Source organism: Canis lupus, chromosome 29 (genome assembly GCF_003254725.2).
Source record: "Canis lupus dingo isolate Sandy chromosome 29, ASM325472v2, whole genome shotgun sequence".
Lineage (NCBI taxonomy): Eukaryota > Metazoa > Chordata > Mammalia > Carnivora > Canidae > Canis > Canis lupus.
Genome location: NC_064271.1, coordinates 31,874,350 through 31,886,870, shown reverse-complemented (window position 1 = coordinate 31,886,870; position 12,521 = coordinate 31,874,350). Strand labels below are relative to the sequence as shown.

Sequence of the window (12,521 nt, the reverse complement as noted above, 5' to 3'; positions counted from 1 at the left end):
ATTGAATGAGATCCTATATGTGAAACATCTATTGGATTACCTCACATATTAGGATTAATTTATATATCTACACTGGCCATGGAAATATAACCTTGTCTAGTATTAAATGTATGTAGGCTAGTACTCTTCCCCTAATTTATCTCAATCTGCAGGTATTAGTCCACCTAATATGTATTCATTAATTTAAACATTTATTCATTCATTAATTTTGTAGCAGGATCAGCTATTCAACTTAATTTATTGTATTCTGCTTTTTTTTCTATAATATTCTTGATGATCTCCATATTTCTGCTGCTAGATCTTGCCCTTTAGGAGATAACCAAAATTAAAGATTGCTTAGAACTTTTAAGTGTTTATTTTTAAATAAACGGATGACCCAGGTATGAATCAATGCAGCATATTTTTCTTAACGTATGCAAAGAGACGTACTGTGTATTAGAAGCCCACTTTCTTCAGGAGAATGGGGCAGTGTTTTCGCTCTGGTTCTGTGCAGCCATACATAAGGACATGATTTCCTCTGGAGTCAGGACTGCTAGGTAGGAAATGTTAACCAGTAAGTAAATCAGTAAAGTAAATTAGCCATAAGGGTAAGTGCAGTAATCTTATATGTAGGGATATTTTCACTGAGTATTTCAGCTCTCTTATACAAAAATAAAGGCCATTTATAAAAAATAACTTCTTACATAATCTTTGAAAGTGGCTTAACTATAACAAAAAATAAAAAAAGAAGGTGATCTGGCAAACCTTATGAGCTCATTTGAACTTTTTTTTTTTTTTTAACACTTATCTTGTCCTGAATAAATTATTTTTTCAAGAAGCAATGGAATCATGTTTTGTTCTGGAGTCTCAGTGCTATTTCCCTGATCCAAATATGAGCCTCTTAGATGAGAATCCAACAGCTTAGAAATGCCGGGCCATCTGAGAGAAGTGGGAGATGGAGCTAAATTCTGAACTGTGGCTAACACGTTAGAATTGTAACTAACTGAAAGGAGAGTGTTGTCATGAAAATGGTGGAACAGGAGTTTTCTCCCATCTACCCCTCAAAGAACACTGATGTCGCAGTCATCCATGGATGACAGAACCTTTGTGGAAGTCCAAGATTCCAGTAGTGAAGTTCTAGCACACTGTTGGAACAAGAAATTTCAAGATTTGACACATTCAAGAAGGTGAAATAAATAGCTTGACTCTACCCATGTCATCCCTCTGCCAGTACAGCACAGCTCAGGACTTCTTGACCTGTGATTTTTCCCACAGAAGAAAGTGAGAGTGTGAGTGAGTGTCTAGCTTCAAGATACTGCCAAAGAGGCCCACTTGTCTCTTGCCTCATCCAGGTACTGAGTTGTGGGGAGGATGATGGGGAGAGTTCAGTGGCTGAGAGAATAGGAGCAAAGGTCCAGAATGTAACATATCAAAGGGATGTGGATCCTACTAACCACATCACAGTCTCCATCAGGAAGCCTGCCATGAGCTGCTGGGAATCCCCCCAACTCACTAACAGGTACTGTGTGTGCTCTGTGCACCTCACCTATACACAATGCCACTCTTTGGCTGGCTCCCTGGCCATGCTCCCAAGGGTGCAGAGAGCTTTTTCAGACAGCTAGTGATTATGTGCAGAAAGCTGGCTCAAGCAGGAGGGCCTAGGAGAAACCACAAACTTGAGCACTCAGCATCATGCTAGGGAAAGCAAAGGGGAGACTGCAAGCCTGGCTTTTCAGGATCAAGAAAATGCGTACATGCTTGAGAATTCCGTCACAAGGGGGAGTAAGAAGTGTGGGGCGGGTGTACCCGTAGAAAAGGTCTGAGAAAAACCTCAGAATCTCTAGTAGAGCTGAGAAGGTATTTCTTTCCCAAAGCCAGTCAATAAAGACTGAGGAGATGACTACTTCTTTAAATGCAAAGACAATAATTCAAGACTTCAAAGAACACGGAAAATGAGGATATATGACACCACCAAAGGAATATAATAATGTTCTAGGAATCCAAAGAGTAGAGATCTGTGATTTACCTGATACAGAGTTCAAAATAGCAGTTTTAAGGAAACTTATTTTTTAAAAGATTTTATTTATTTATTCATGAGAGACACAGAGAGAGAGAGAGAGGCAGAGGCACAGGCAGAGGGAGGAGCAGGCTCCATATAGGGAGCCTGATGTGGGACTTGATCCCAGGTCTCCAGGATCACGCCATGGACTGAAGGCGGCACTAAACCACTGAGCCACCTGGGCTGCCTTTCTCTTCTGTCTTGACTAATATCTCTCTACGTCCCTTTTATAAAGATATATATTAATAATATATAAATATATCTATATATATTTTATAAAAGATATATACCTTTTATAAAAGATATATATCTATATATCTATCTTAGGGCCTATCCAGATAATCTAGTAAGATGTCCCTCATCACAAGATCTTTATTTTTTATTTTTTAAAAAAGATTTTATTTATTTATTTGAGAGAAAGAGAGAGCACACAAGCAGCAGAGAGGGGCACAGGGAGAAGGAGAAGCAGACTGCCTGCTGAGCAGGGAGCCCGATCCCTGATGCTGATGCCTGCCAATGCCTGCTGATGCAGGACTCCATCCCAGGACCCTGGGATCATGACCTGAGCTGAAGGCAGATGCTTAACCAACTGAGTTACCCAGGTGCCCATCTCAAGATCTTTAATCACATCTGTAAAGACTCTTTTTGCATATAAAGTAAGATACAGAGTTTCCAGGAAAAGGACCTGGACATTTTAAAGAATTAAAATGTAGTTTTATATAAAATATTATATTAATTTCAGGTATATAATATAATGGTTTGAAAATTTTGTGCACTATGCTCACCATGATAAGTCACCATCTAGATCTGGACATATTTTTGAAGGTCATGATTTAGCCTATTACACTTTATAGAGGTGAACGCAAGGATTTGGAAATAAAACATATTCTTTAATTGGTATCACTATAAAGAATTTAGACAAAGTGAGTAAGAAGCAATATATAGTTTTTATTAATATAAATTTTGGACTTAGAATTATGCTTTTTTTTTGCAGGTGCATCTTACATTGATTTAATAAATGTTGATTAAAATAACTTATCTTAAAAAAAAAAAACTGTTATCTGTTAGGCATTGTTCATCCATGAACTTGTCTTCCTGACAATGACTCTTTGATTTTGTTTATTTGTTTATTTATTTGAGATATAATTGATATATGACAGTATATTGATTTCAGGTGTACAGCATTAAAATATTTTCTACACACAGAAGTAGGCATATTATGCCCTTTTATCTGTTGTGTGTACATGTGTGTGTGTTTGCTTAAAATTTTTGACCTGAAGGAAAGTGGTGAAAAATATGTTGTGCATTAGGAACTTAGGCTTCAATTACAAGCAAAAGAATTTGAATTGTAGAGAATTTGAATATGTAGCTGGAGGTGGATTTGATATATGTAGTTGGGGTAAAGCAAATATTATCTTTAAAACTATACTTATTAGCCATTTAGAATTTCTTATTTACAAAAATATTTCTTCAAGAATTTTTTTTCCTGTTAAAATACCATCATCCTGGTTTTCAGGTGGTGAAACATTAAATAGTAATTGTAGATAACAAATGATTTTGTCAAAACAAGCATAATGTCAGTTAAGGTGAACATGAAGCCAGTAACACAGAAGTCCACTAAAAATGAAGATAAACCCATAGATATACTCTACTTTAGGAGACTGAATCATTGGTGTCATGATTAGAAACAAAGATACAGCTATGGATCCAAATACAAATGGCAAACGCACCTGAAAGTTAAAAAAAAAAAAAGATTAAGATTAGTGATGACCTTTTCCTCAAAAGTTTCTGTAAACAACATAAGAACATTCCCTTTGTATTTGGAACAAATGTTTTCAAACACCAGGGAGAAAATTGCGAATATATTTTCACATAATATTTAAAGAGACAGTCTCAGTATTATATTATAGAAAGTAAATCAGTGGCAGACTTAATGATTGTAAAAAAAAAGTGGAACTGTATTTATTTATTTATATTTATTCCATAGTTTTTATGAATGCCTACTCCATTCATCAGATATTGTCATTTATTTACTAAAATCAGTACTTTATTTTCTGGCATAGGAAAAAAGATACATTATAAGAAATCTTTGTCAAAAGTTAAACATTAGCTATGTCATTCTAGTTTTAGTTATTGAAGCTTGTTTAGTTTTGGGAATTTGGAAACCAGCCATGTTGGCATAACTGTATTTGGTTATAAGGCTTCTTTACTCGGGCACGTGCCAATTTTTCTTAGAGTGGCACTATTAAGTAATAAAAATAACAGAAACGTTGGAATCAGAAAAGTCTGATTGGAAATGCAAGCTCTGATACCTTTTTTTAAAAGATGTTATTTATTTATGAGAGAGAGAGAGAGAGAGAGAGGGAGAGCATGAGTAGGGGGAGGGGCAGAAGGAGAAGGAGAGGGAGAAGCAGACTCTGCTGAGAGCAGAGCTGGGTGCTAGGACCTTGAGATCTTGACCTGAGCTAAAGTCAGATGCTTTACCAACTGAGCCACCCAGGTGTCCAACAAACTCTGCTATCTATATTGTTCATTCCTTCAAGAAATATTCACTTATTCCTATGTGCCATTTGCCATACTCAGAGATAAAGAAGGTTCCTCTTCAGGAGCTTAGTGCCACTGTCCAGCTGTATAACTTTGGGCTATTTAATTAATCTGGTCCTCAGAACCATTTGCAGGAAGGAGCCAAGAGAAGACTCCCAACTGCCAGTCTTGTGGGTCCTCTACCACCAGTGCCCAGGTCACTGTCACTGCACAGCGAGACTTCTGGGTCCCTGTGCTCTGTCTCAACTGAGGAAAGCTACGTGGTGGGTTGGTGAGTGCTACAAGATAATTGTGTTCATAGATTTTTAACAAAATATTCATGATATACCTGTGTTGTTGCCACTTAAACATTAAGTCTGGATGTTTGGGGGAAAATGGGTCCTCTCAGACCCATATGCAAAATGAGGTTTTATTTAATGCTGATCTTTTGAAATCTTCTTGAGAATTGTATACAGGGTATTTCAGTAGAATGTGTTCAACAAAATGCCATTTCTTAATTAAATTTGTAACGGTGATTTTTTACACTTTCTACACTTCTATGAGGCTTATAAGACTCTTGACTGAAAGATTCATTTGTATTTCTCTGAACTGCCTAGTAGAGTGCTTGAAACACAATGGATAGTTACCACATATTTCTTGAATAAATGGATGACTCAAATCCAAGATATTATCATTCACTGTTTTTAATAGGAGGCATGGCCAAAGAAGGAGCTATTGTGAGAAGAAAGTCAGGATTACCTAGACTAGTGTTTGTTAAAATATGGTCAGTGGACTCTCGGCATAAAAACCCCCAAGATAATTGATAAGCATAAATTCCTGGAGCCCAACTGACACCTACTGATTTAGAATCTCCAAGGGCAAATCTGAAAATTCAGATTTTAAAATGCACACTCAAGTGGTTTTTATGGTCACTGGCATGAAATATGGGACTCTCGTTTTACTTTGCACACAATCCCTGCAGCCAGAAAGTATCTTAAAAAATATCTTTAAAAATCATACCATAGTTATGATTAAAGAATAAAACAGGCTATTTGAAACTTACTAGGATTTACATTATAGTAAGGTATAGCTTACATTATACCAAGACAAAATAAGTGAAAATAAGAAAGAGAAAGAGGCAAATAGATAAAGAATGGATTTGGTTCACAAAATGCATGCAACAAAGCCCCATATAGATTCTGAGAGCAGACCATCTATAATGTATAAGCAAATCGGTTATTTAGGGGAGGCCCAATATTCCTGATGCTAAGATCAGAAAAATTTTCTTAGTAAGTCCTTATGGAATAAAATATTCACCAGTTTTCTTTTAGTACATATAACAAAAATATGGGCTCTGGAATCAGAATGTCTGGTTTAAATTCCAACCCTGCTCCTTTTAGCTAGGATAATTACTTAATCTCCGAGTATTGGAATTCTCTTGGGTTAAACCGGGTGACGAGGTGAACCTCTGCAGGCTGTTTGGCCTGAATCTAGTCATGCCTCCTTCTAATTTATTCTCTACACTATTGTCAGAATGGTCTTTTCAAATGAGTCTGATTTTATTTCTTATGCATTTGATTGCTTAGGTAGTCACTCCATACACAAGTGCTTCCATGTGAGGGGACTGATAGCTAGCTTGTGCTCTGCTCACTAGGCTCTTTGCCAGGGCACGGAGCTATGTCCACCTAGAGGAAGGGGTGCTTTTTTATATTTTACACAAAGATACTCTAGGCACCTACAATGGCCCTACTGACATTACCTAGAAGATAGTGATTTTATTTTAAGTTCAGGTTCACAATTTTATAATCACCTAAACATCTTATAGAAAATGAAGACTCTATCAAGGACATAATCAAGAATGGAATGCCACATCACCTATGTTGGGTTGTGCACTGAAGGGATGATTTTGAGTTGGGCCAATATTTCCCCCTCAAAAGCATTATTATCTAGTTTCTGAAAGATAGCAAAAATGGTAACATCTATTGTCCTTGTGGAGAATCAAGAACCATTTACTCCTTAAAAATCAAGCCAAAAGTAGCTCATACAGCCAATTATACATCAGTAAACTGGACATGCAAGTCCAGTTTCATTTATGAACCTCTGCTCTGGACTTAGAAGCTTCTCCTATAGATTAAAAAAATTATATTCCTAGAAAGAAAGTAGAGATTTAATATTAACATTTTTATCTTGATTATAAGGTCTGGGTAGATTGGGGTCCTGGTACCTTAGTTTAAGTAGACCTGTCATACATAGCCCTCTTTTTACCCAGGTTGCTAATCCTGAATATTTTATTAAATTGATTAAATCTGAGTATATAATAAGAAAAGAAGCTAATATGATTATCTGGGTGGTAGCAACAGTTGGACTGAAGTACTTATTGATCAAAGGCAGTTGTCCTTCTTGGCTTGCTGTGTAGAACAGCCTTGAGGCTGAAAGTACTGTACAACACATGTTGCTAACTATTGAAGTTGAAATCCCAAAAGAGATGACCCATTCCATGGAAGGGAATACTTTGTTCATCCAGGTGACAGCAACAGCTTCTAAAAAATTTTTTCAAAAAAGTTAGTCACTTTTGCTGGATTGCAAATATGGGAATAATTCTTATTTCTTCTTGCATCTGTACTCTTTGTGATATAACTTTGGTCCTCCTTCCAAGAGGGAGAGCTTCTCTATCAATTCCTGAATATGAACTGCTGGCCTTGTCTATTTTGCCCAGTAGAATGCATTGAATGTAGTGTTTTGCCAACTATGAGCCTATGCCTTGAGAGGTATCATGGACTTTTGTTTGTTCTTTTGGGACACTGCTTAGCTACAATATGAACAAACTCAATCTAGTCTGTCAGAGACAAGCCGTAGTAACTCTGGAGCCATGAAAATGCACCTTACAGACTTCCAAATATAGGGAGCATAATTGATCTAGGGCCCCAGCTACTGCACAATGAAATCCACTGTGGCATTTCTACCAAAGCCATGCTCCTAGATTGTTCCCAGCTAATGAGTGAGGTAGAGATACCAAGAAGTACTCCTGTATCTGATGGCTGACTTTGGCTAATGGGCTCCCTGAGAGATGTGCCAGACCTTCTCTATACTGCATATCAACTTAGGGTGTTTTTTACCTATCCTTACCTCTTTTTCTCCTTCACTTTGAGTCAAATTTGCTCTCCTAGCCTTACCTGGTTTCCTTCTTGGTTTCTCTAACGCAAGCATTTCTCTTAATAAAATCCTTACACATTTAATTATTTCTTGGCATTTGCTTCCCTCTCTTTTAGCTTTATTGACCTTTCTTTCCTTTTTAAGATTTTACTTATTTTTTTAAAGATTTATTTACTTATATATGAGAGAGAGAGAGAGAGAGGGAGAGAGAGAGGAGAATGAGCAAGAGAGAGAGCATGAGCAGGGAGAGGGTCCGAGGGAGAGGGAGAAGCAGACTCCCCCCTCTGCAGGGAGTTGGACATGGGTTATGGGGCTCCATCCCAGGACTCTGGGATCATGACCTGATCTAAGGCAAGTACTTAACTGACTGAGCCACCCAGGCACCCCTTTATGATTTTAAATACTCTCTATACCCAATGTGGGTCTTGAATTCACAAACCCAAGATCAAGAGCATGCTTTACTGACTGAGCCAGCCAAGTGCCTCTGGCATTTGTTTTTCAAAGGATTCCAACTATCCTACCAACCAAGGCCCCAAATAAATAGGAAAGCATGGCTAACCTCAATACAGCTGTTTACTGAAACTGCAGGGTATCGACACATGTATGACTTCAGCAGACAGCCAGAACTGCCTCACTGGACTCAGCATAAATTGTCCACTTGCAGAACTGTGAACCAACTAAGTGGTGGTTGGGAGCCAGTACATTTTGAGGAGGCTTGTTTTGCAACAATAAATAAATGATACAGCCATAAATACTAGGATCAAAAATAAAAAAGGAAAATTCAATGGGGGTAAGTATCATATGTTTAAGAAAAATAACTGATACTAGAAACATAAGTTCTGTTATAAGGGTATCAAATGTGCTGCAAAATTTCTCCAAAATTATTGGCTTTGGATTATAATTAAGAGGAGTTCAAAATTGGATGATATGATTTCATTATTTTACTACCTATGATATGCTGGTATTTTTCATTGATAATTTGATAAATTCATAGTTCAGTTCTTTTCCTTCTTTTTCCAATCATAAGTGCTTGGACACCTACGGTTCTGCCTTTATTTATTTGCAAAATTAAAAGCTTTGTTTCTATAGGTAATTTCTGTTCTAAGTTTTAGAGAACTTGTTATTAATAATGTTAACAATCCTAAAATTCATGGCAGGATAATTGAAATTTTATTCTATTTATTCATTATACTCCATTTCATGATTTTAAACTGCATTTCAAACATTTTTTAAAAAAATATTTTATTTATTTATTCATGAGAAACACAATGAGAGAGAGAGGCAGAGAGACATGGGCAGAGGGAAGAGAAGTGTTTCTACATGGTCATATACTTCTGTGCATATCTGTCTATACAATATTTTTGTAGTTTATGTTTTTGTTGGTGTATTACTTGGACTTTATCTAGAATATTTAAAGAATGAGTTGCTCTCAGTAAATGAACTTTCTAGATAGCTTCTTTTCTTTCAGGAATAACTTTTTTAAAATTAGGATTTGTTGGAACTTTTTGAATCTATTTCAAATACTACTCTGCCTTTTTTAAAGTAAACTGAATATTGGGCAGCCCAGTGGCTCAGTGGTTTAGCACTGTTTTCAGCCCAGGGCCTGATCCTGGAGACCTGGGATCGAGTCCCGTGTCAGGGTCCCTGCATGGAGCCAGCTTCTCCCTCTGCCTGTGTCTCTTGGTGTCTCTCATGAATAAATAAAATCTTAAAAAAATAAAATAAAGTAAACTGAATATAATTTAGCATTTTCTTTCTTTTTTTAAAAAATATTTGTTTGAGAGAGAGATAAGCAAGAGAGAGCATGAGTAGGGAGGATAGGAAGAAGCAGGCTCCCCACTGAGTAGGGAGCCAGACTGGGGCTCCATCCCAGAACCCTGGGATCATGACCTGAGCCAATGGCAGATGTTTAACTGACTAAGCCACCCAGGCACCCCCATTTAACATTTTCTTAAAGACTTGGTGTCTTCATAAAAATTTATCATTTGAGTCTGTAGAAGTATTATTACTTGGCATTAGAAAATTGACATTTTTCTGATCCTAAGTACAACATGCAAATCATGGAAAGTATGAACAATATACAAAAAGAAATAAAATTAAAAACTGTAATCTTACTATTCAGATGACACCATTTACTATTAGCCTTTGTCATAGATCTTTTTTTTTTTTTAAGATTTTATTTATTTATTCATGAGAGACACACAGAGAGAGGCAGAGGGAGAAGCAGGCTCCCTGCAGGGAGCCGGATGCAGGACTCAATCCCAGGACCCCGGGATCCCACCCTGAGCCCAAGGCAGACACAACCGCTGAGCCATCCAGATGTCCTATAGGTACTTCTAACAAAATATCTCCTATCTTTGCTTTGCTTTCTTGCTGTGCTTGCTCCCGTTTCCCTCATCTCTTTCCCCTTTCTCTTCCATGGCCCTCTCCTCCTCTTCTTCCTCTTTCTAATTCTTGGTGTTTCACATTCTACTACCCTTAGACCTTTGTCCTTAGCATGTGCCTCTTCTTTATTTTATTTTATTTTATTTTTTTAAAGATTTTATTTATTAATAAATAAATTGAAATAATGAAATGAAAGACACAGAGGAGAGAGAGAGGCAGAGACACAGGCAGAGGGAGAAGCAGGCTCCATGCAGGGAGCCTGATGTGGGACTCGATTCTGGGACTCCAGGATCATGCCCCTTGGCCGAAGGCAGGCACTAAACCACTGAGCCACCCAGGGATTCCCGTGCCCCTTCTTTATAGTTTGTTTAGAGGATTGTTTTTCCTCTCCTTATAAAAACCAAAGCATGAACACATCATGTTTATATTCTTAATGGGTGTATCAAGCATATCTACAGTACAAAGAAGTCCATGTTTATTGAGGGTAGGTACTAGTAGTGACTAGTTACCCTTTGTCTAGACACATTCATACCTGCAGAGATGATTTCCTGAGGGGTCAAAACTGCCAGGTAGGATGTATTCACCAATATATAAATCACAGCCACCATGGGAAGAAAAAATGTTAGAAAAAAAAGCAGTAAAGTCTGAGACTGGTCTTAATTTTCTTTTTAAAACTTTATAAAATTCCCAAGTTTTGAATAAGGGACATGACCTGAAGAATACTAATTTCCACATTTAAAAAAAAAGATTTTATTAATTTATTTCTGAGAGACACACACACACACAGAGGCAGAGACACAGGCAGAGGGAGAAGCAGGCTCCATGCAGGGAGCCTGACGTGGGACTCGATCTTGTGTCTCCAGGATCACGCTCTGAACCGAAGGCGGCACTAAGCCGCTGAGCCACCCGGGGTGCCCAATTTCCACATTTTTTATATAAATAGCTATATACTGAGCCTTAATGATGACTAAACTGTGATACATCCAACTGGTGCAGAGAAGAGTAAATCTGATTCCAAAATACAAACAAATCAGCTATATATTTCTCTATAGGATTATAGGCAATACTTTATGCTTTCTACAAAAGTATTTCAGAGATGGATTTACCTGCTATGTTGATCAGGATTGATGTGCCAGCATATGCAAACAATCCTTGAAGTAAGGCTTCTGCAATCTGTAAGGCACCCGGAAATTCAGCGTCCAAAGCGTTCTCAAACCTGGCCACATTCTCCTTTTTCCCAGTCCCTAACTGCACAATCGCAGTAAGAGAAATGAAACAGAGGACAGCCATTTTCACCAAAATACTGATAGTTTGAAACCAAGCCACAGTTAGCACCCCTCGAGTATTCAGAAGTCCCAATGACCACAGAATGGCCAAAGCTAGACACTTCTTTGGTTGCTCTGGCGCTGGGCACCTGGTATAGAAAGGCTGAATTATATAGGTTATTATTAAGCTTTGAGTAGCTATTCCTAAGGGGTAAATAAAAAGTTTGATCCAAAGACTGAGGAAAGCGACAGAGGAGCCAAGAGATCTTTTGAGGAAATAGTAAGGTGCTCCACTTCTAGGGAAGGTTGTCCCCAGCTCTGCAAGACTGAGAGCGGTGATCAAAGTCAGAACAGCACAAGCAGCCCAAATACTCAGGGAGACAGCTATATTCAGTGAGGAATATTTTAATACCCCTTTAGGAGACACGAAGATTCCTGCACCTGTTGTGACACAAAATAATAAAATATTTCCATGGAAAAATCCTATTTCCCTCAGGAGTTGCATGTTTTTTCCTTTTCCCTTTTTTTTTAATCCTAAAAAATGCTCTAAAAATTTCATGTGGATTGATTACTTTTATACATTTCCCACATGATTCTTCTGCAACACACTTTGTTGACTTAGCTATCATCCTTACATAAGCATTTTTTTGCACTTTGTTTTAGAAATGATTAACTTGTGAATTGTTCTAGGGTTTTGTGAACTCTTTTAAAGAGTTCCAGAGTTAAAACGTTTCACGTTAATTATTTAAAAATTCAAATATACCTCGTGAGGATTGCACAACATTGTGAATATAATTAATGCCACTGAACTGTACACTTAAAAATGGTCAAAATGGAAAATTTTAGGTTATGTATATTTTACTGTAAGTTTAAAAAGTTATTAATGTAATATACCAAAAACTCCATCCAAGTGTACAATTTAAAGGGATGAATTGTATGGGTACAGGAATTTCAATAGTATAGGAATCTCAACAAATCTGTCTTAAAAAATCACATATGCCACTAAACAAGTTAGTCACAGCTAATTAAGAAAGATTTAAGTTTTGGGCAGAGGTTTTTTTCTTTGGAGGTATAACATTGATATTATATAACTTTGAGCTAATACTTTTGAAAGTGTATTCTAAAGAGAGGAACTGAGTTTAATATAAAACATGTAA

The 12,521-nt window shown here is 37.2% G+C and overlaps 1 protein-coding gene across 1 annotated transcript; it reads right to left on the bottom strand.

The window, feature by feature from the left end:
* Positions 1 to 4,684: 4,684 nt before the first annotated feature.
* Positions 4,685 to 11,869, bottom strand: LOC125753967 (solute carrier family 7 member 13-like). Its single transcript, XM_049103759.1, has 2 exons — positions 11,206 to 11,869; positions 4,685 to 4,860 (listed from the first exon to the last, which is right to left on the bottom strand). Exons 1-2 carry the CDS (start codon positions 11,867 to 11,869, stop codon positions 4,685 to 4,687), a joined length of 840 nt encoding a protein of 279 aa, XP_048959716.1.
* Between the last annotated feature and the right edge of the window lie 652 nt (positions 11,870 to 12,521).